Below are 19420 nucleotides of genomic sequence, written 5' to 3' on the forward strand. Positions count from 1 at the left end.
ATTCAAGAAATATTTAATATTATAGTCACCATTGTAATGTGTAATTTTAGAATCTCGGATTTCTTTAATAATTTCTGGCATTTGATGATGTCGTTTGGACTAAAACAATGTCCATCCTGTGACGTATTGAAGGTAAATATTTGTCAATTAATCAATTCCAATCAATCAATAACAAGAGCTGGATCATAAGATCCCTTTGTTGGGATAAGCTTTTTGTATACACAGATATAAGTGTACTTGTAGCTGTACTTGCGTTTAATTATTATTTTTACCTTGAATTACACAGCTTTAGAAAATGTTCTCTATTGATTTAGATTATTAACTAGTGATTCCTGACTGAATCACGATTTTTCCTATTCAGGGTCAAATAAGCTGCACAGGTACATCACAGAGAAGGACAACCACTCAAACTCACACTTTAGTGTCACCAATCAACCTCGCATCCAGAGAAAACACGCAAACGCCACACAGAAAGCTCCAGCCGGCATTTGAACTGGGACCATCTCGCTGTGAGGCGACGGTGCAAACCACTGCCCCACTTCTCACACGTCAATTTGCTTCTTTCTGTTGCAGAATATGCTTTCAAGGCCATCAACCAAGGTGGGCTCACATCTGTAGCAGTCAGGGGGAAGGACTGTGCAGTTGTTGTAACACAGAAAAAAGTACCGGTAAGTTAAAATAAATAAATAAATAAATCACTGTGTACGTCAAGCAGGTTCAACTGGACAGAAATCACCACTTGTTCCACTGGTTAGAACTGTAGATACGTTGAATAATGGTAATGCAGTTCAAATCATTCTCCCTATAACCTTCCCACAGTGATTTATTTTGGTGACATAAGATGTCAGCAGCCAAGCTTGAAAGAGAAAAAAAATTGTAAGATTTAGTACACTGCTGCTTTTTTTTCTCAGAAGAAAACGCCTCATTTCAGTGATTACAACAATTTTATGCCGACGTCCAGTATTAAAGGATTAACTGTGGTTCGTGTTTTAAATAGTTTTCTGGGTCTTACCAGCGTGTCGTTCAAGTCGGGCACATCTGTTTAAAGAAAAGCTCGAAGCAGAAAAGGTTACCAGACTTTTGAGGTTTCATTGATGGTTTGCGAGCCGCCTGCTTCAAAATGACATTTATTGTCTAATAGATTCCTCGCTGAATCTTTAAATCCAGGTTTGATGCGAAATAACTGAATTCTGCTTCGATAAAACGTTGGATTAGATTTCTTTACCGTCGCCGCTTCAAAACAACGAAACGCATTTTAGCGGCTCCGGTTTTTCCACAGCAGTAAACGCATTCATGACGGCATTATTGTATAAATGTATAAACAAATAAACACGTCCAAGTGTGGCGTAACAATAATAATCAAGACTTAACATCTTTGATATTGTGGCCATGTTCATTAGACGAATTGAGTAAATGTTTTGGCTCCTGTGTTGACGTTCAAGATGAACCCTCCATCCCTCTCTCTCCCCCTCTCTCTCTCCCTCTGGATTGAACCAGGACAAGCTGCTGGATGCGGCCACAGTGACCCACCTCTTCAGAATAACAGACAACATCGGATGTGTCATGTCTGGGATGACGGGTGAGTCCAGTCCTGGAACGCGTCACGCGGAGCCGTGTGGTCGATCGTCGGTCCGATAAACTGTCGTTTATTCTCTTCAGGAATATAGAAATGGCCAAGAAAATCTTTTGGGTTTTTTTGTTGGTTTTTTTCCCCCCCATCCTTTTTTTTTTTTTGCTTTCCTATCCTGAGGCCGCTGCTCCACATTCCACTTTTCTAAGTAACTGATTCATTGTGCTCCGCTTGTGGTCGCGGCTCTGCAGCGTTTCGGCATCGGCAGCTTCTTCAGAGTCTGAAGACTGTCGTCTCTCTCTCTCCCTCTCTCTCTCTCTCTCTCGGTCCCAGCTGACAGCCGGTCTCAGGTCCAGCGGGCCCGCTACGAGGCGGCCAACTGGCAGTACAAGTACGGTTACGAGATCCCGGTGGACATGCTGTGCAAGAGAATGGCCGACATCTCTCAAGTCTACACGCAGAACGCCGAGATGCGACCGCTCGGCTGCTGTGAGCACTCCCGTCACCCCCCCTCCCCCCTCCCCCGAGGCCAGCGGAGGGCCGTGCATGTGCTCATCACCCCCCCCTCCCCCCCCCCCTCTGCCTCCAGGTATGATCGTGATCGGCGTCGACGAGGAGCTGGGCCCGCAGGTGTACAAGTGCGACCCGGCGGGCTACTACTGCGGCTTCAAGGCCACCGCCGCCGGCGTGAAACAGACGGAAGCCACCAGCTTCCTGGAGAAGAAAGTGAAAAAGAAACTGGACTGGACCTTTGAACAAACCATCGAGGTATTTTATCGCCCGGCGCAGGTTTTACGAATGCGAAAGCGGGGTTTTCCACGTCTCGTTGTGTCATTAACAGGTGATATAATCCGCTTGTTTTTATAGGCGCCTGTCACGCGCCGACACTTTTATATCCTTTAATCAGTGTAAAATTAGACTTTGTATACATTTAATGTGAGGTTGAGAACAAGTCGTGTTTAGCAGCAAAGGAAGAAACCGGCGCTCTTATTTTGTAGTCGTCCTGCGCAATAGTAGAACCCGTCGCCACGTTTCCTCCCCTCCCATTCCGTCTCCCTCTCTTCCAGACCGCCATCTCCTGTCTCTCCACCGTTCTCTCCATCGACTTCAAGCCGTCGGAGCTGGAGGTGGCCGTCGTCACAACACAGGACGCCAAGTTCAGGTAGAACGTGACCCCCGCCGCCCTCCCCTGAACCCGGAATGAGCAAAACGAAGTAGTATGAATAATATAAATAACCCACTCCCGGGCAGATCTGATCTCTTCATCCCTCTTTTATCCCCTCCCCCGCTCCAGGATTCTGGCCGAGACTGAAGTAGACACCCACCTGATGGCCCTGGCGGAGCGGGACTGAGCGGGTCGAGCCAGAGCATGATGGGATATCGAGTTTCCACACAGAGGCGGGCGTTATCTTCGTTTGCTGTACATTTACCCCATTGTTTGAGTCAACGATAATACAAAAAAATAAATAAATACACGTTTTTGAAGTAAAACAAGACTCTTGTGTGTCTCTTTTGTATGACATTGAATCACGCAAGGGGGATTTTGTTTGGGGGGGGGGGCGGAGTTCTACCCCAGAGCTTCCTGTTGTGGTTCTGAAACTCACATGACATACTGAGGTCTCACTTGACCTCTTTACATTTTCTTTTTTTCCTTCAACCTACAGAAATAGATGACTTTCAACCGAGCGGAAATGTTCTACTACGAATACTTTCTGGTCTCTTAACTGGAAAGTGTCTTAAAAGTCGGGTTGTTTTTTTTTTTTTGCTGCGTCTAAAACGAGCTCCAGCTATATCGTTTAGGGCTTCTTTTTTCTTTTTCTTTTTGTCATCGCTGATGAGAAACGGCGACTCATTTCTAAGACGTCTCGTGACCTCACTTATCGTTTCCCCCGCGTTGCGTCTTCTCGGACGTGAAAACAATAGGTACAGATCTGCCTCGCAACTCGTTAAGGAACATTCTCTTGAATTGTTTCCTCATTCTCTGTGGGGGAAAATTAATAAATTCCACACTTCAATCAGCTGATTGTGGAGTTTTGTTCTTCCCAGCCTGAGGCAATGTTCCCTGGTCACCATGACGCAGCAGTTAAAACTCCCATCTTCCCATATTTGGGAGGAAGAAGTAGGGGGGGGGGAAGAAGAAAATTCTTCCTTATAAAACTTTCTTGGAATTCATGCCCGTGAGTGCCAGCGTCTTTAGAACAGGGCGGAATAATTCGGCACATTATGTTCCTCCTGTGCCGCCCGGGGACTTTCAGCGGCGTGACTCAGTCACCCGGTGACCTCGCCCTACCAGAGGAAATCCCGTACGGCTCCCAGTGGCGGAGTGTGTGTGTGTGTGTGTGTGTGTGCCTTTCACAACCCCGGGTGACCGCTCTCTCTCGCCACCGAGGTGCGAAATATGACGCTAGTTCGACAGTCATGACCGTGGAAAGAAAGGAAAGTACAACAGCAGCCGAAAACGTTTTTTTTTTTAAAAACATGGATAGTTTTTTTTTTATTATTATTATTATTATTTGGAACATTTTTTGTTAATAGTGTTTAAATTCACACAGGTATAAAAAGAAAAAATAATATCTCTGTATTTACAATATGTTACACACGTCTCGTCTGTATATACACATCAATATATATATATATATTTATATTTCTTTTTTTGTACATTTGCACGCGGAACAGACACGGTTCCGTTACATTTGCGGTGCAGATCCTTCAGTGATCTTGACTGGACTCCACCAGACTTGGGACGCCATCTTCCTTCTTGTTTTTCCCCGCCAGCTCCGACGGAACCCGGGTGGCCGCCGCCCCCCCCCCCCCACACTCCAGGACGGAGGTTATGGCGAAGAGAGGGGGTGGAGGGATGGGGGATGGTGGGGGGGGGGGGGGGGTGGGGCACCGATCTGTCCCGTGTTCTAGGGGCGGAGGCCGTTTATCTCGGCGGACCCTTTAGCAGCTTGACGTTCACACCACCGAAGTCGAGGGATGCTTTGCTTTTTCTCCTCCTCTTTACTTTCCGAATTTGATGTCGTCGTACAGCTGCAAGGCAGAACAGAGGACGTGTTTAGAGACCTTGACCGTGTAGCGTCTCCGCGAGATTCTCCGGAAGAAAAAAAAAACCACCCCCGAAAAAACAAAAGTACTGACCTCGTCTTCCGACGCCTGGTCCTCCATGTCGCTGTCGTCCGACTCGCTCTCGGGCAGCGCCCTCAGCTCCTGCGCCGTCCGGTTGAACAGCTGCGAGCGGATCTCCTCGTTGTGGCGCCCGTACGTCAGGTGGTACGGCGCGAAGCCGCCGTAGTTCAGGCAGTTGACGTCGGCGCCGAGCTCCACGAGGCGGCGCACCAGCGCGGCGTTCTGCAGGTCCACGGCGAGGTGGAGCGCCGTGCGACCGCTGCACTGCTCCTGCAAGGGGGGAAGGGAGGGGAGGGGTAAGGTTAGGTTAGGTTAGGTTCCTCCTGCGCGTCGCGAAAAAAGTCGGCGAGAAGATTCGGTAAACGAGGCGTACCTGTGCGTTGATGTCGGCGCCGAGCTGGACGAGGCTTTCCACCAGAGAGATGTAGCCGTTGATGGACGCCAAGTGGAGACAGTTGTGTCCTGCGAGGACGAAAAGACAGAAAGGAAAGTGAGACAAAGTTCATCCAGGTCATTTCCCGAAATGTCGCCGTTCGCACGCGTGGGGCACCACCGGATGCGTACCGTTGTAGTTGGGGTGGGACAAGATGGAGGTGAGGCCGTGCTGGCGGCGCTGGCAGTTCTGCGTGATGACGCCGAAGCACGCCATGGAGCCCCGCTTGCAGGCGATGTGGAGGGCCGAGTTCCCGCTGTCGTCGGCCAGCAGGGGGTCGGCCCCGGCCTTCAGGAGTCTGTCCACCAGCTGGGGCTGCTCTGTGATCACCGCCAGGTGGAGGGCCGTCTGGAAATGCGATTTTTTTTTTTGGATTTGGTTAAAATTCCAAGAAAATAAACACACTCATTAAAAAATGCCTGTAAAAATCTGCAAATTACCTGTCGCTGGTGGTTCTGCACGTTGAGGAACGGGTGACAGCGGGACAACTTGATCATATGGAAGGCATGTTCTGTGGATTCGTGGATGATGGCCAAGTGGAGCAACCTGTAGAGAGAGAGAGAGAGGGGAATAAATAAAAGTTAGTTAAAATAGTTGCATGTTAGGAGGGGGGGGGGAAACAAAAAAAACAAAAAACTACGCATGGAGGAAGTGGTTCCAGGCAGCTATAAAAGAACAAAGCCGAAGCAAAGCGGAGCGTTTCGCAAGAATGGAGTTTTGTCGGGTTATTTCCACCCGTTGCGGCTTGACACATCTGATGCTTTATCAGTTGCTGGCAGCGCGCCAGGGACTTTCCTGAACGCGCACGGCGGACTTTTAGCGCCGCCCAGTCAGCGCTCTCAGCCAACACACACACACACACACACTGTGCACTGTGTACTACACACGAAATGTTCACATTTTTCATGCACATTCGTGCAGCTTTTCACATCTTTCAATTGCACCGAGGACACAAAGTTTGGACGCAAAATGTGCGCAATGAAAAGTTTTTTTTTTTTTGCAAAACGCGCAACTTGCAATTTGTGAAAAAGAAAAAATAATAACAATAAAGGAATAGGGAAGAAAAAAAAGTTGACTTACGTGTCACCGTCCTCGGTCACGGCCGTCCTCCACGGCTCGGTCTCGTGTCCGAGCTGCTCGTCGGTCTCGACGATCGTCATGTCGTCCAAGTCCCGGACCAGCTCGTCCTCCTTCAGGGAGTCCAGGCCGCTGTCCAGCCGCTCGTCGGGGCAGTGCAGCGCCTTCCCGTGCTTGGGCTCCGCGCCGTCAAAGTTATTATAATCCATCTGGTTGTGGTTCGACACTCTGTGGACGTCCATGTCGCGCTCCTGCTTGTAATGGGGGCAAAAGGAACTTTTCTCTCTCTCTATATATATATATATATATATATAATATATCCGTTGCGCGTCTGCTTCTGGAGTCAGTATGAGACCGTGTGTGTCCGAGGACAGGCGCACTGGGGGTTTTGTGCGCCTCGGCTGGGCGGAGCCTCGGCGGGGATTTCCACTCGAATTAGCTCGGGAAAGCACACACCGGGCCCTGTGCTTTTGTGAGAGAAAAATCCCCCCCTGAAGACACTCAGAGTGAAAACTCGTAGTTTCCTATTAGACACCTATATTTCACCTGTGATGTAGGTTGTCTGGCTTCATTAACGCGCGGAGGCTGAGGCATGAATGGCTTTTGAAGAATTCCCTTTTTCATCCGCACTAAGGGGGGGGGGGGGGGGGGGGGGGGAGTTAGGTTTTAAGAGGCCAACGAAAGTGCATTTTTATTTTTTTTTTATTTTGCTCTCTTCTATTTCAGGCCATATCGGCCTAGTCAAGGTTTTTTTTGTTGGTTTTTTTTAAAAAGTTGCACTAAAAAAAAAGCACTCTTTAACACAAATGTCATTGCAATGCACACATGTATGCGCTTATTATATATAACGTGCAATAATCATGACTATGTGCAATATTTATTTCCTATGACATGTTCAATGTTCTCAGAGAAACGCACGACTGGATGTCTATTAATAGTTTAGGCTCTTATCCTCATTCTTTTATAGCATTGTGTACTGTGTGTTATAGAGCTGATCTATTTATTACTTTTCTGCACCCGCACCTGAAAGTCGGCACCTTAATTTCGTTGTGCAATGTCACATTTATGCAATGGCAATAAAGATTTCTGGTTTATGATTATTGTGCATGCACTGTCATGAATGCATGTTTTTTTTTTTCTCCTGTCACACAAATTTTTAATTGTTATCAGATCCACCTTATTAACCCTAAAGCACAATAATAATGCTGGATTAGTTCAGTTACTATATGCATTGGCTTCAAAATAAGAGCATACAATTGGAAATTAGACATATGGTTATTTTACTATTCAACATGTTGTATGTGCAGATGCAACCTGAAATGACCTGCAATGTTATTTACTCACACAAACAACCAATATGGTAAAACTTTAATGATAAAAAGTTTTTTACTACAGAGTCTCGCTGCTCGTAATGATTGGCGCCACCAGTGTCATTTTGTGTACTTCTGCTATAGTTATATCACTTTTAACACCTCTGTTTGTGAATGTATAGCTTCTATGATTGTAAGAAGAAAAAGAAGAAGGAAAAAAGACAAAATTTACTTGAGTCACAAGCAGTTTTATCAATTAGGGTTAATCACATGTGGTGTGGTGGAAGAGCTACACAGAAGAATAGAAAAGTGGATCTTTTTTACTCTAGTTTTCAAAGTATCTAGCTAATTAAGCCTCGCTTTGACTAAGCACCCATTTTGGATGGGGGAAAAAAAAAGAAGAAAATTGAAGATGTCGCCTGAGAAAATTGTGATTTGTCATGCTCTCGCAGGCAAAACTCTTTGTGCAGACGGTCAACCAAGGTGACTTCCAGTGTCCTGCAGTGTCCTCCAGTGTCCTGCAGTGTCCTTTGCTCAAAGAGGGAATATTAAGACGACAAAACCATCGTACAATATCAAATTAAGACACATTTTTACCATTAAAGCCACAGATTATTATGCAATGCTTTCCCATGATAAAATGAACAACTGCTGCATGAATCTAACCTTATGCTGGTCTAATCTCTACATGCACATGTCAAAGTTCTGCAGGCTGAGTGGGATCAGCGTAAACAAAGATGCACGGGGTGTTAAAATGGTCCAGGACAGTGTCAGAGGGAGGAAACTTAGAATTTGGCGGGTCAAAGGGAGTTCGGGAGGCCCAGCGGGTCCAGAGGAGGTGGGAAAAGATCGTAAAGTTCCCTCACAGAGAGTGAGTGTCACACTGCATGTTCCACAACAGGATGTTCTGGATTTACTCGTCCCAGATCCTGGAAAGCACATGCAGATACTCAGTAACTTCACTCAGACTTGTTTTATTTTTTTGTTTTTTTAACAAGGAAGTCTGAATATTTTCCTCATTTGTTTATTGTGACTTTTTTTTTTTTTTTTCTTCTTCTTGCACCGTTCTGGAAGACCCTTGAACACGAAGTTCCTTATTGCTGCCGTTGCATAACAAGGAGGCAAAGTGCGTGCCACGGCTACCTGGGAGTTTTGCATTTAGCTCAAAAAAAAAAAAAAGAAAAAGAAAAAAAACTTCCCAGGATCCCTTGTGTTTACATTATGAAAGCGGGGCTGGGCCAACAAAACACAGCAACCGTAACCATGGAGATATGTGGCATTCACACCTCTTGTGGGACGATACCGAGGCCACAAGCCACACACGTACGCACACGCCCCAGCGGCGCTGTGACGTCATGACGTAACGTCTTGATCGTGCGTCACGCCTGACGAATGCACAACGTCGGGGCCTCGGCGTATCTCTCGGCGAGATTCTTCACATTCTTGCGTCTCTTGCCCATCGCGATAAAGGGACGAACAAACTGTTCTGGCACACGGAGGTTTTTTTTTTTTTTTTTTTTAATTAGTTCTCCTTTTCCTCCTCTGCAAAGATGAAGTGACTTTAATGGGAGACGTGTCTGATATGTTCGGCCTCCATGTGAAACACTGGGACTTCCACTTTGCGCTTGCGCTGTGTGTTTACCGCTGGTCGCCATGGAAACCGGGCCGACGAGGAAGTACCTGCGCCGCAGCAGGCGTCGGGCGCGTTAAGTCTGTCTGCGTGCATGAGTCAGCGGGGGGGGGGGTCACACCCTGCTGATGCCAACCAGGGTCACCTGACATTCCAGGTCAAAGTCATTGAACTTTCCCCAACTTTTCTGGATGACACTTTTTTTTTATGCGTGTGTGTGTGTCACCCTGCGGAAAGTCTAATAAACCCATGCCAAGGAGTGCAAGACTAAGAAAGTGATGCAGCACCCATGTAGAAAGAAAAACAAAACTGAATGTGTAAATCAGAGTCTGGGTGCTCAATATAGTGAAATGTTTAAAAAAAACAACAACAAAAAAAACTTCTCTATGGCTGTTGCATTCGACAGCATTTTCATTTTGTTCACTACTCTTGAGAAATTCGTCGAAAACATTTATTTCTTCATTAAAATGTTCACAAATTGCTTTGTTGGAGCCTCTTGCGAGGTCAGTTCTGCCCACTGGCCTTATGTTTGACACCCCTGGTGTAAATGGTCAAATGTGATCATGATGTCATTCGTTCCCTGCTTGAATGTTTCCTGTATAATGAACATTTTGAGCCTCAAAACCGAAAAAAATTATTTATTTTTACCAACAAAAAAAAAAAAAGAAGAAAAAATGCATCAAATAAAATCACATCCTCACACGTTGACGTGAACCCACCAAGCCTGTAGGGGCGCTGTAATGCTGTAATGCTGTAATGATGCATGTGCCTGAAATTTAAATCAAGTATCGGTTTTGGAAGTAGAACATATGTTCAGCTTCGTGTCACAGTTTGATAATAAAACCAAGAAATTACAAGCAAGTGTGGAGGAAAAAAAACCCCCAAAAACCCAATACTTGGGTTGTTAATTGTCATGGTTACCAGATGAAGGTTTCATAGTAAAGCTGTAGTAGTGATTCATTTTTGGAATTTTTGGCTGAATTTGTTGTTTCCCCACCAAATATCCTGTTTAAATTTATACTTATTCACCATATTTTACAATTGTATTTTCACAGAATAAACAAATTTACAATTGGTGTGTTGGATAAAACTCTAAAATTAAATTATTTACTATAATTATTACTCTCAATTAAATTTACTGTCCACAAACTGATATTCCATAATATTTCATGGGTTTTCGCTGCAATTCCATACTGTAAAGTGAATAAATAGTGAAGGCTTTTTACATTTTACAGTAAGTTACATTATTTTTTTAACTTGTTTTTGCAGTTATGCTGTCAGCATGAACTCATAAAATATCTATGATATGACGCAAAATGATATAATACACTTTATTGTCCAATCAGTGAGGTTTCTTTGGTTCCAGTGGAATACAGCAAGCTGATACAGCAATAAAAATGTAATACCTTTCTATATATTATTTATTTATTTATACCTGTCTTATCTATATTAAAAAAAAAAAAACCATTACATTGCATCTATGGCCTGCAAGAGGCTTCAATCTGGCAAACCACCAAGAAAATTGGCAATAATTGCAAAGAAAGTATTGTTGTTGTTTTTTTAATACAGCTTTACAGCTTTCTTAAGAGTAAATAAAATAAAATAACGTTTTATTAAATTAAATTAAATTAAATTACATTACATTACATTAAATTACATTAAATTAAAATGTGTTTGTCAGCTCTGCTCTATAGGAGCTCAGAGGAAGTGAGGACAGGTCACATGTTCCTCGTGAAAAAAAACAAAAAACTCTCACAAATACATTCAAACATCCCAGAGAAACACCAAACCCACAGCTTTTAACATGTCACCGTTTAACTGTGAGGCCAAAGTGCAAACCACTGAACTACCGTGACACACAACATTTCAAAAAGGTCATTATATGAAAAATCATATTTATAATATATCATACGCTTTTGAATTAAACTCTGTTAGGTGTTGTTAAAATATAACCTTTAAAAATCTTTAAACAAGTATTTGAAATGTACATTTCACTGAATCCGTTTCCTATTTACAGTGAAAGGTATAAAATTAGATCACTGAAAGTGCATCATGGTTTAGAAATGGAAGTGAAACACATCTATTATTAGCACTTGAAGAGGAGCGTTTGACATTTGTTTACTTGCTTGCTGACAAATAATGACTATTCATCCTGCTACCATGATCTCAAAGTGGGGAATTAAAAAAATAAAATAAAAGAAGCTTGACTGGAAGCAGGTTTACTGCAGGTCGGTGTAAATTACAGCCAGAAACTTTGAAATAAACACATTATGATAGTTTTATTTTGGTAACACACAGATGGAAGTGGCGGATTTATGTTGAATGCATTGAGACAAACGCCTTTTTGGGCTTTGGTGTATCAGCAAATTCTATTTAAAAGCTAAAAAGTGACGGGAAAAAAATCATGTGTGGACATTTGATATTCATGTTTTCTATTATTAATAATCATACTTGAAAATATGTGGGATTTAAAGAACGATATCAAATAATGTCAGAGTTTGATTATATAAGGTTTTATTCCTCCCAGGTTTCTTTTCTGAAGAATTGCAGTGGCCACCTGGGACCGGCTACTCACAACGAAAGTGAAAGTTTATCCGGCTGAAGGATTTGGACGAGAAAAATCAGAGGACAAGGTTTTCTGGGAAATTAAAGATGGCGTCGCAGCAGATCAAAGGAACATATCAACATTTGACTGATTCAGCCCGAAAAGAAAAAAAAAAAAGCCAGACTTTCTCAAAGATAGAGTGTTTGAGCCACGAGAATATTCTGAAATGTTGTGAAATGCAATCGATGATCGAGATCCCCGGGAGTTTCCGTCACATCAACACATTATGTTCCGCGAAATTTAAAAGCGGGGAGTTCGTGTTTGTGTGAGAGTAACGACCAATTTCCTCCACAAAGGTGTTGACAACCAATTAGATGTACATCAACAACTGAAACTGGTAAACGCTCATTTTTTGAAAGCGGCTCTCAAGATGCAACTTTTTGTAAATGGTCTGACTCCGTTTCCATGTAAACGGGGAAAATGCAACTTTTCTGAAACACTGCTCCTGAACGTGTGCAAGTAGAGAGACATTAACAGTATTGTTTGCCACCAGTGTTCTTTCTTTCTTTCTTTCTTTCTTTCTTTGGTATGGACTAGATGGAGCTAGCAGATGGCAGTAGTGCAACTTCATGGATGCCAACCTCTGTTGAACTAAAGAAGAAGAAGAAGAAGAAGAAGAAGTAGAAGGGAAACAGTCATGAGGGACGAAGAGAGTGGTGGGAAACAATGTAGATAAAGAACCACCAGATGGCAGTAATGTGAGTTTATGGATGCAAATTGCTGTTAAACCCAAAAGAAGAAGAACAAGAAGAAGAAGAAGAAGAAGAAGGGAAACAGTAATGAGGGTCGAAGAGACCAGTGGGAAACAATGTTAGATAGAGAACCACCAGATGGTGGTAATGTGAGTTTATGGATACAAATTGCTGTTAAACCCAAAACAAGAAGATGAAGAAGGGAAAAAGTAATGAGGGTCGGAGAGAGCAGTGGGAAACAATGTAGATAGAGAACCACCAGATGATGGTAATGTGAGTTTATGGATAAAAATTGCTGTTAAACCCAAAAGAAGAAGAAGAAGAAGAAGAAGAAGAAGGGAAACAGTCATGAGGGACGAAGAGACCAGTGGGAAACAATGTTAGACAGAGAACCACCAGATGGCGGTAATGTGAGTTTGTGGATGCAAATTGCTGTTAAACCCAAAAGAAGAAGAAGAAGAAGAAGAGCTGCTCATAAGAGAGAGAGCGAGAGAGAGAGAGAGAGGGGGAGAGAGGGAAACAGTCATGAGGGACGACGAGAGCGGCGGGAAACATTGTACATCGCTAGAACCACCAGATGGCGGTAAAAACTCCAAAAACAATGCGTTTTCATTTGACACTCTGTCCTTCTAGAATCCAAACCGTTGCTAAATAGTTTAATCTGTGATCTCAAATTTGCACAAAGTTTGCATAATGTACAGTGGCTGGGATTAACGTATTGTTGACGTGGACGACATGAGGAACTCGTCTAAAAGCAGACGGTCAAACCTCCAAAATGTCTCAAACGCACGACTTCCCAAAGCGTGACAATTATTAAGTCTTTAACAACGGTAGTATTGGTGAGAAACAACTTGTGTTTCCCAGCGACGGCGCTTCCCGGGACTCTCAGGAGGAAGCCGGCGCTCCATCATTACAGTAATAACGCGTCTCGCAGCCACCCTGTCTGTTTCCCCGCGTCGGCACGGTGACACAGCAGTTCAGACAAACTCCGCCCCACGCCTTGTGTTCGTAACTCATGGTTTCATTGCGAGGAGCGTTTTACTACGACAGGTTCACACACAGGTTTTTTTTGCAAGCGGCGTGACTCAGGATGTTTTCTTTGTGCCACCGTCGCACAAGAACGCATGTCATTATGTACTGAACCGCTTGATGTGTTTTATTAGACTTCTGGGGAGTGTGCTGGAACGAATGCAGGGCTTTGATGTCGCTTTCATCCAATCATCTCATCTGGAGCAAAAAAAAAGCACTCGTGTGTTTCATCGAGCTCGCATGTTGAATTTTTGGAGTTTTTTTGTGTGTCTTAAATCACAAGTGAAAAGAGACTTCTCATACTTTCTTGTACCGACTGAAACTTTCAACGTGATGTGAAAAAGTCTCAGAACCCCCCCCCTCCCCCTCCCCTCCCCCGCCCTCCCCTCCCTTTTTATGCTGATAGTGAAAATGCATATTTCTTCGGGGAATCGTGGGTGTTTTTCAAAGAAGGGGTAATACCTTCCATTCCGAGGCGTCCCCACACGAGTACAAAAGTCTGAATCGGTTCATTTGTCATCGAGAGGTTCTCCATTTTTTTAAGGGGGATATTTGACCCGAGCAAATACGTCGTTCTCCGATGATTTGTTGGTATTAAAAAAATAAGTGCTACCTGGATGTGGCGTCTACGTACGCGTGTGGAGATAACCTAACAGGAAGTGCTAATTATGGTATCTGGCGAATCCTCAAAATAACACTGACGATCGCAGTTGGACACAAAAAGTCCAGTTTGTTTGTTTGTTCCGTCGCAGTATTATTCTCAGAAGGTCACTTGTAAAACGCACGTAGTGTTTGTGACGTCATTAAACTGGATTCACCAGATGGAGCTGCAGCTGAAATATGCGTTTTTACGCAACGACAGAACTTTGCTGCCTTTACGGGGGAAATGTGTTGTCATAGTTACCGGCGTTATAGTGAAGATCGTCTCGAGACAAGATGTTGAAAATGTCTTGTTTTCAGTACCGATCTCATTTATAGTGTCGCTTACTTTAAAAAAAAATTTATTTGCACGTCAACATTCATGTGACGACAACGTCACCGTTTCCGACAACGATGTAGTTAGTACTCCTGGCCATGGGAGGGCGGTCTTGCTTGTATTTATGTTTTTTTGTAATGAAACCACACAGACGATACGCTATCAATGTTTACAAAATCAAGAATGCAATGTATTCGTATGGACAGACGACGAATTTATAAAACTATAAAACTACGTCACTATCGGTGGCCGCCATGTTTGATTACCTTCAAATACTCGTTTTATAAACTCGGCCTCAGATACTTAAGCTGGCGATTCCCTTCTGTATTCATGCAGGATGTATAAACATTCTGACTTCAGCTTCAAACTCGTGTATGAGTGTGAATTATTCCTAATTAAAACTCAAAAGTTTGAAAGCATTTGAAGGCACAGGAGAGGACGTTGCCACGTCGGCGACGGGAGCTCACACTGCGCACACGAACCGAGAGCTCCTTTAATGCAAGCCGTGGGAAACAAAAAAAAAGAAAAAAAAGAAAGAAATCTGCTTTGACGCGACCGTTAAATTTTCAGTAAAGTTTACGGCGGCGAGCAGAGGGAGGACTGCAAACGGCGAGGGGATTTAGAAAACGCTTTGCTTGGCCCCAATTCAAATACTTGCTGCTGCATATTGAACGAGCCGGAGATTTAAGAGCGGCTTTTGATTTTTTTTTTTTTTTTGGCATGAGCAGCAGGAGCGGCAGGACTTCAAAGGAGATGAGATAAAAAAAAACATTAAAAAAAACTGGCCCTTTTTTTTTTTTTTTTTTTTATTGTCATTTTTCTGTAGCGGGAGAAGGACTTACTTAAAACCCATGAAAGTACCAACAATAGAGTTACGAATTTAAAGCCAAAGGCACTATGAAGTAGATCACAGTGTGTACTGGCATGTTATGCCATTTACATTCGTTCAACTTTGTTTTCACAGCGGGCATGAGAAGTAGTTAAAGTGAGGGAAGTGTGTCAGAAAGATCTGGCAAAGTGTCGTCGTTCACGTGAAACTAAGACGGAAACTCACCAACACAATGCAACTTTTTGGTTTGATTTCCTTTGTTAACATTTGTGCTGCTTTAAGAAACTGAGAATAGTGACGACCAGAGATATAAAACACTTGATGCCTCATGCTGCCACCTGCAACGTGCCTACAGGCCGCCATCTTGGAGAGGTCACCCCCTTGTGCTACACATAGAGATACATGCATACATACATACATGCAAATATACATACATATGTACATACGTGCGTACGTACATACATACATGCATATATACGTGCATACGTACATACATGCATACATACATACAAATATACATACATACGTACGTTCATACATACATGCATACATACATGCAAATATACATACATACGTACATACATACGTACATACATACATACATACATACATACATGCATACATACATACATACATATGTACATACATACATACGTACATACGTACATGCATGCATACATACATACATACATACATACATACATACATACATACATACATACATACATACATACATACATACATACATACATACATACATACATGCATACATACATACATACATAGATACGTACATACATACATACATACGTACATACATACATACATACGTACGTACATACGTACGTACGTACATACGTACGTACGTACGTACGTACATACATACGTACATACATACATACATACGTACATACATACATGCTTCCACTTTGACACATTAACAATGACAGATTCATTGAAATATATTTAATACCATCAAAATAGTCCAAAACTTAGAATGAACATACATAAAAGAAAAAATTCAATATAGGGATGTTTTCCCTTTATTTCCGCCTCAATATCTTCCTGCTGCAGCCGATTCATGCACAGCGAACACGTCGGGATTTGGACTCTATGTGACGGAGATAAGAAGGATATTTCTGGCAGAAACTGAGCACTAATGGCTCCTTCAGCCCGCCGACTCTGTAAATGAATGGGCGCTGTTATTCTTCGTGTTTTCGCTTGCTGTTGAATTGAGGAGTTTGTTGTGATGCTGCTGCTTTGGACAGTGTGTCCTCAGTCCTTCCTATTTCGGAGTAAACATGTCTCGACAGAGCTTCTGCTTTTGTGCGTTCGGGGCGGTCATAGTGGTGGCGGCACTCGGAGAGCTCAACCCTTTCTGAGGCGGCACACGCTGTAATCACTAACATGTTCTTCATGGATATTATGCTAACATTGGGGAGGTCAGCATTCTCATCCTGTGAAGCGCTGATGCAAAAGTGCAAAACACGAACAGTGTTGACAACATGAAAGCTGTTTTCAAAAAGCGAATCACGCAATGCGTGTTGTGGAGTAAATGGTAAGAAGTGCAGCTTTACAGGCATTAACAGAGAATATACATTTTTGAAAAAGCCATGCAGGACATGACCAAAAAATATTTTCTCAGCTATAATAATAATGATAATAATAATAATAATAAAATAAAAAAAATAAAAAATAAAAATAATAATAATAATAGCTGCAAATGATGGACCAACATACATCGCTCAGGTTCATATACATGTGAAGGCAGGCGAGCAAATACTTTTGCTAATATATGTTGCATAATATGCAATGTATTTTTCTCTGATATGCATATATTATTAGATACAACCTTATTGTCATTACAGTGAAATGTTGATGCAAAGCACCATTATTTATTGTACTGAGAGAGCACAGTGGATGACTGGCCACGAGAGGGCACTGTGGGCGTGGCTCTTACATAAACAAACTAAAAGAGCTGTAAAAGTTTTTTTTTTTTTTTTAATAATATATAATGTAATATATTAAAATAAAATAAAATAAAATGATATAAATTAAAATAAAATAAAATAAAACAAAATAAAATAAAATAAAAAAATAAAAAAATAAAAAAATAAAAAATAAAATAAAAATAAAATAAAATAAAATAAAATAAAATAAAATAAAATAAAATAAAATAAAATAAAATAAAATAAAATAAAATAAAATAAAAAATAAAATAAAATAAAATAAAATAAAATAAAATAAAATAAAATAAAGTAAAATAAACTTTAGATTAGTTGTCTGAATCTGTAGATATTCAGGCGTCAGCATTTGTGTGGGTTGGAGTGATGGAGCGAAAGGAAGGAGGACAAGCATGAAAGGTGAGAGTAAAATGGGCATGAAGGATATGCTGTTTTATTATTTACAACGTCAACTTCAGAGGTCATGAAATATAGAAACCTTGGAAACCTGCCTCCTGTCATCTGGAGTTTGACAAACTCTGGCTGAAAGAAAATGACACCACGTTTTTAAGCGTAATCTTTTAAAGCAGTTGAATATTTGATTATTTCAACCCATTTAAATGTCAGTTTATTACTTGTTATTGATGAAAAATACAAGAAAGTCTTGTTTCCCCACATAGGAAATGTTTGGGATACCTGCAGGAGTTATGTATTAATATGTTTTCTTCACTCTTGTATGAATCAAATAATAGCCAAAACGATGAGTGTTATGCATTATTTTCTACATCAAGTCATAAAATAACTCAGTTTTGTGATTTTTCCTGTAAACAGCAGTGGCATCAAGTAATTATACCAACACTGAAAGTTTTAACACTAAAGTTTTTAGAGATTTTCGGGCCGAAGTGGACATTTGTGCATTTATTTATTTATTTTTGTCCTGAAAGAAGGTGATTCATTATTGCCAGGATGAATTGCACCTCCAAGGGCTTGAGTTGAGTTTAAACAACTGCATAAAGATCTTTACTGCCTCCATGTGGCAGGTTTGTGAACTGCTGCTGAGTCTGACAGCCAGACACTGAACATCTGGGAAAATGTGTAGCAATGGAATACATTCAAGTTTAAAGCACAACATAAGCAAACTCGCTCAAAAATGAAGAACAAAATAGGAATTAAAGCATATGTTTGTGCCGAGAGACTATAAAATTTAAGGTCTTGGGAATGCTGTGGCCAATCGATGGACGCAGGGAGGATTGTGGGAAGAAACCTGGTGAAAACCAATGCAAACACAGTTAGGACACATGAAATACCCGTCGAATCATCATTGACCCTCTCGTTGAATGCCGCCCTCGTGCCCGTGACACAATGCCATTGTTCGAGCCGCCGCTCACTCCCGAGAGGAGCATCGACAGGGTTTCGGCCATGACTTGTTTAACCTGGAGGCGCGTGAGTCACGACTGAGTCATCGAGGATCTGCAACACCTCTGTATTCCTGGAGATGCTCGGTGTGACTCTCCCATCTGTATTCCTGGAAGTCCACGGGTGGGCTCTCACACTGTCATTCCTGAGTCAGCAGTGAGCTCATGGATACTCACAGTATCACAGTATCACAGTATCACAGTGTCCCTTTGATTTATTCAAGTCATACCGGTTCTGGTATTTAGATTTACACCACGTTCGATTAAACAGAAGTGTATCAAGTTAAAAAGATGCCTCAAAGAAATTAAAAACTCAGCATTTAGCCCAACTTATTCATGGCTCACCTTAAGTAAACTGACTGGGACTATATCCCTAACTTTTTGTGATTATCTATGTATGTATGCATGAAAAACCACTACAAATATTATATCCAAAGCATAGGAATAGAATATTCCAATTTAATTTAATTTAATTTAATTCAATTCAATTCAATTCAATTCAATTCAATTCAATTCAATTCAATTCAATTCAATTCAATTCAATTCAATTCAATTCAATTCAATTCAATTGAATTCAATTGAATTGAATTGAATTCAATTCAATTCAATTCAATTCAATTCAATTCAATTCTATTCTATTCTATTCTATTCTATTCTATTCTATTTTATTTCATTTCATTTCATTTCATTTCATTTCATTTAATCGAGTCGAATCTATTCTAATCTATTCTATTCAATTTTTTCTATTCTATTATTATAAATACGCTTTTAAACTATAAATC

At 41.8% G+C, this 19420-nt stretch overlaps 2 protein-coding genes across 2 annotated transcripts; one reads left to right on the forward strand and one right to left on the reverse strand.

Moving 5' to 3' along the window:
• The first annotated feature begins 577 nt into the window (after nt 1–577).
• On the forward strand, nt 578–3047 carry LOC308143679 (proteasome subunit alpha type-6). The gene is made up of 6 exons (XM_080514564.1): nt 578–668; nt 1498–1579; nt 1904–2059; nt 2160–2338; nt 2638–2732; nt 2865–3047. Exons 2-6 carry the CDS (start codon nt 1564–1566, stop codon nt 2920–2922), a joined length of 504 nt encoding a protein of 167 aa, XP_080370690.1. The 5' UTR covers nt 578–668; nt 1498–1563; the 3' UTR covers nt 2923–3047.
• A 993-nt stretch (nt 3048–4040) lies between these two features.
• On the reverse strand, nt 4041–6554 carry LOC308143678 (NF-kappa-B inhibitor alpha-like). Its single transcript, XM_080514563.1, has 6 exons — nt 6213–6554; nt 5573–5678; nt 5264–5480; nt 5073–5161; nt 4712–4969; nt 4041–4603 (listed from the first exon to the last, which is right to left on the reverse strand). The coding sequence occupies exons 1-6, from the start codon at nt 6449–6451 to the stop codon at nt 4574–4576; spliced, it is 939 nt and encodes a 312-aa protein (XP_080370689.1). The 5' UTR covers nt 6452–6554; the 3' UTR covers nt 4041–4573.
• Between the last annotated feature and the right edge of the window lie 12866 nt (nt 6555–19420).

This window comes from Blennius ocellaris, assembly GCF_963422515.1.
Source record: "Blennius ocellaris genome assembly, chromosome: 18".
Lineage (NCBI taxonomy): Eukaryota > Metazoa > Chordata > Actinopteri > Blenniiformes > Blenniidae > Blennius > Blennius ocellaris.